General features: G+C 50.6%; 1 protein-coding gene across 1 annotated transcript in view; it reads right to left on the reverse strand.

Annotated features, from left to right (window-relative positions):
- Positions 1–5,000, reverse strand: part of galntl6 (polypeptide N-acetylgalactosaminyltransferase like 6) — a 207,447-nt gene that overhangs the window by 13,161 nt on the left and 189,286 nt on the right. The window contains exon 8 of the mRNA XM_062520732.1: positions 921–1,038. Within this exon, the coding sequence (XP_062376716.1) occupies positions 921–1,038 (118 nt within the window). The remainder of the gene's footprint in view (positions 1–920; positions 1,039–5,000) is intronic.

The raw sequence follows: 5,000 nt of genomic DNA on the forward strand, positions 1-5,000 counted from the left end.
GGATCACCAGAGCCTGGAATTTCAAAAAAAAAAAAAAAAAAAAGGAGACAGAAAAAAAAAATCTGCTACAAGACGTATCTGAGAAGAATAACCTGCACTCCCGCAATTTTGCTTCTGAAGTCTTTCTTGTTGTTACCATGGTTTCGAGGACAGGCGGCTGGAAGATGATGGCTGCTCCGTGAGGCGCGATGACAGCCGAGGGAAGGCCTAATGAAAGTGCCCGAGTGGCAGGTGTGTCTGCGGCGATAAACACTGAAGTTCGTTCACACCGCGCCGCGTCACGATCTTTATTCCTCTTAATCAAAAAAACACCAAATCGTACGTTTTTCCCGACTTCAGGGCTCGGAGCCACAGAGGCAGAAAACCCAGTTAGTGTCATGGTCAGCTCGTGAGACTGCGCCATTCTCGACTGTCCTTGGCGGGGGGACTTATTTCTAGCTGCTGGTCAGCAGGAAAATATGGATGAAGAGAAAGAGGAGGATGAATAATAATAATAAAAAAAAAGATTGAAAAGAGGAAATCCAAAGTCAACTCTGGGGAGCCATCCCAGTTTCACAGAGCACAACAGGTGGAGGACAAGCGACTCCGTAGGGACACAGAGAGATAGTTCAGCCTCATGATGGAGAAGAACATCCTGTGGATTTACTGAGAGGACGACCCACGGGTGAAGTCACACCACTGACATACGGGTGGCCATTGTGAAAACCGAGTTTTAAACCCAAAGGGATAAATAACTAGGAGACAGGCTTATTTAGGCAGATGCTAATGGATTAAATCTCTCCAATTGTAACCACTCTCAACCACTCTTTCATTCAATTTAATCAGCGAGAGCTGATTGCCGAATGATATGAGACAGGCAGGAGATCATTGAACTCCAGCCCCACTGAAGTGCTGAACGGTGGAAGCAGAAGGCCACTTACCTTGAAAGAGATCTCGTATTGCTCTCCACCCCAAATCTCCAGGCCAGTGTCATAACCGCCCAGCTCCCAGAACCACTGTCTGTTCACCGCAAACAGACCGCCGGCCATCACCGGAGACCTGAGACACAGAGACAGAGACAGAGAGGGGGTTTGTGTTACGGTACCAGTGGTTTAATTTACCGACAGAGATTTATAACCAAGGATTCATGATGAACGCCCATTGCCAGCCTCCCTTTCCATTCTTATAAACATTCAAATTCAGCACCGAGATATTCATAGAAAGGACTTATGGGCTCACACAAAAGAAACCACTTCCCTTTGTCAAGCAGCCTCTCGCACACATGTCCAATGCGGAAGGAGAAAAACTGCAAACTCTATCAAACTCTGGAGACACACAATAATCCCAGTGCGCAGCGCTGGAATTCCCTCCATGCGCTCCCTATACCCATTCTGCGGAGATCAAAGTCTGGGGAGATTGCATAGTAGACATTTGCACCATGTAAAAAAAGAGAAAAAAATGAAAAAAAGAAAGAAAGAAAAAGAAAGAAAGGAAAAAAAAAAAAAAAACTTCCCCAACAGCTGCTGCTAATACGGTTTTAATCTGCTCGCCGTAGCTCCCCAGAGCTCTTGCTGCAGTCCAAACCTGTACGCATTGTTATTTTCACAGTCTCTTTCAAGGCTTATGCCGCCGCCGCCACCACCGCCGCAGAACGGGGTTTTTTTTAGACCCCACACACAGATGTGCGCCGGTGCCTCCACCACATGGCCCGTGAAGTGGGATCCGTATAATCCACTGAGACGCATTCCGGCGCGTTCCCGACATTAAATGGAGTGGCGGGATGGACAGTGTAGATAATGGGGGTTTTGGGATAATGCCTTGTGTGTGCGTTATGAAAAAAACATGGCTGAGTCATCGCCGCTCTTACAATAGCCAAATGATTAACTCTAGGTACGGTCGTTCTTACATGTAATTACAAGCTAAAATACTTTCTATAACCTTAACAATGCACGAGTTCCAGGACAGTGGGAAGTAGCCACCTACAGTGAATGTTCAGTTGGTTTCTTGCTATATGTTAATAGCACGTCTAAATATAAATTTAGTAAAATAATGCTCCAAGTCAGGCCTCCACATTTCCTTTATTAATGGCAAAGACGGAGATTGTCAAATAGAAGTTGTTCCCCCCCTCATTTTGTTAAACAGATGTTTTATTGTTTCATCCGGATCTGGTTCAACAACAGTCACTTTGTTTTATTTTTTTGAATGCTTTCAAGGTCATGCTGCATATTCTTCTTTGAGAATCATGTCTGCATCTAAGGCCTATCATAGCACAAGTTAACGACCCAACATCCACAAAAACAGGGCTGCTCAAGCTCATCGATTTTTATTTGCTTGTTTGTGTGGGTGGGTTTTGTAAGTGATTCAGCAGGCGCATACTTAACCATGAGCATAAGTAGACCGGAGAGGTCTAGAGCACACACACAAAACACCACGTCTTGCTCTCACACACACACACACAGACGCACACACACACGCACACACGCACGCGCACACGCACACGCACACGCACACGCACACGCACACGCACACGCACACGCACACGCACACGCACACGCACACGCACACACACACACACACACACACACACGCACGCACGCACGCACGCACGCACGCACGCACGCACGCACGCACACGCACACACACACACACGTCTGGCACTGAGAGACAGAAAGTTCCGAAAAAAGTGAGCAGGCAGGCAGGCAGGCAGGCAGGCGGGCAGGCAAACACAATGACTCAAATCTGCTGCACATACACCACTGCAAACAAGGAGCAGGGCCAACGCAAGAGACAGCCAGGCAGGCAGAGGGAGAGCAGGGCGCCAAAATCAATTTGCTCTTGTGTAATACCCTGTGGCCCGCTTCCCTTCCAATTTAATAAGGCGCTGAAATATTGCAGTCCACTCAATTAAGGCAACTAATGGAGGAACAAGCACTTTGGTGCTGAGATTACACTACTCTCTTTCTCTTCTCTCCCCCTTCTGCTCCTGCCAATACTCAGGGATCCTCTCCCCAGCAAGACAATGAGGCCGCGGGACTCGGGGACGCTCTCAGGGCCAGGTGAGATGGAGAGCCCTGAGGATGGGGAATAGGGGATCTGATGAAAGAGAAGCACACACACACGCGCGCGCACACACACACACACACACAGAGACACACCCACACACGGATACAAACACACGCGCATGCACGCACGCACGCACGCACACACACACACACACACACACACACACACACACTCTTCTCCATGGCTCTGTCTCTTCTCTATTGTCCTTACTTCCTCATCCCCTGGCTCATGATGGCTCTCTGATTGGTTAGTGAGGGGTCTGATTAGAGACCCAGATGGAGGACGAATCAGGGGGGGAGTTGCTGTCCCTTTCGGCCCACCGACCTCAGGAGGAAGTGCCGTTCTGCGCTGCCGAGTCAGCTCCGACACGCCACTCCGTCCGCGCCGTCCACTTCGCCGAGCGCACGTCTCCGAGGAGATTAAGCAGAGTTTGAGTTTGAGCCGGTTTGCTTGTGAATTACGGTCTCGTAAAAAAAAAAAAAAGAAAAGGCACAAGGTGTGTCAAGAGAGGCTGTGTTATCTCAATCAAAGCCGTCTGAGTGGCTCATAGTGCAGGCTCAAGCAGAGGAGGGGGGGGGGGGGGGGGGGCGGCCGGAGAGAACAAGCTAATAAATATAACAAAGGCGAGTGGAGCGGGAGCGGGCGCTGGAGCTATTGACTGTTTAATTAGAATGGAGTCTGTAGGGGGAGAGCAGGTCGATGGAGGAGCTAAAGGAGCAGAGGCACGGAGGAGAGGAGAGAGTGAGACGAGACAGACAAAGAGACAGATGGAGAGGGAAATGAGAGGGAGAGAGAGAGAGAGAGAATGAGAAAGACAGAGAGAGATATAATGCATGAGGGAGAGAGAGATAATGAAATAGAAGAGAGAGAAAGAGAGGAAAGAAGAGAGAGAGAGATAGAGAGAGAGAGAAAGCAGAGAGAGAGAGAGAGAGAGAGAGAGAGAGAGAGAGAGAGAGAGAGAGAGAGAGAGGGAGAGAGGGAGAGAGGGGGGATGGCTAGGTGAAGGGAACAGGGTGTCACTCATAAGAAGTGTTCTGAATCAGTGGAGCATGTGAGCCAAGGTCAGAGCCTTCCCCTCGAGGACAGAGGTGGAGAGAGGAGACAGAGGGAGGCTGGATATGGATGTCTGAGACTTTGCACTTCTAAGCCCAGCCTCTCAAAAGATATGTACAGTTATAAAGCAGAAAAAAGGGGTATCAGCTGAAACAAAAGAGAAGCAGAAATAGCTGTTCATATGATTTGACAGTGATGCTTTAAGAGGGGCATATCTCCTGCCCTGGATACCCCCCACCCCCTCTGTCTCTCCCCCCCCCCCCCCCACACTTCTCATCTGTATGCCCTCCTCTCCTTCTAGCCACCACCAGGCACCACCAGCCAACCCACACTCCTTCCACCCCCGCATCCCCCTCACGTCCTGGCCACTCTCCCTGAGGGACCTCAGCCTCAGGAGCTGGATGGCCGTGTGTGTGGGTGGGTGAGTGTGGGTGTCAATATGTGTGTGCGTGTGGAGGGGGGTGTCAGTATGTGAGTGTGTGTGTGTGTGTGTGTGTGTGTGTGTGTGTGTGTGTGTGTGTGTGTGTGTGTGTGTGTGTGTGTGTGTGTGTGTGTGTGTGTGTGTGTGCGTGTGTGTGTGTGCACGTGTGTGTGTGTGTGGTGGCAAGGGACACCTACGTGCTGACAAGCACGCCCGCTTCCCTGCACCTCCACTCACAGGCTAATTGTGCAGGCAGCCGACTCAAAAGGCGAGCTGCCTGAGGAGATTTGGTAAACAATGCCAGAATTATTACGGGCCCCCGGGAGACTGGCGCCGCATGCGGCACACAGGGGTGGGGTACGGCGGGGTACCGTACGCTGGGGTGGTGGTGGGGGGGGGTGTGGGGGGGGGGGGGGTCTCAGGAGACCAGAGATGAGTCCTAACGAGTGTCTCCTTGTGTTAAATACGGCAGCGCAGCACAGCG

The sequence above is a fragment of the Sardina pilchardus genome, chromosome 2 (assembly GCF_963854185.1).
Source record: "Sardina pilchardus chromosome 2, fSarPil1.1, whole genome shotgun sequence".
Classification (NCBI taxonomy): domain Eukaryota; kingdom Metazoa; phylum Chordata; class Actinopteri; order Clupeiformes; family Clupeidae; genus Sardina; species Sardina pilchardus.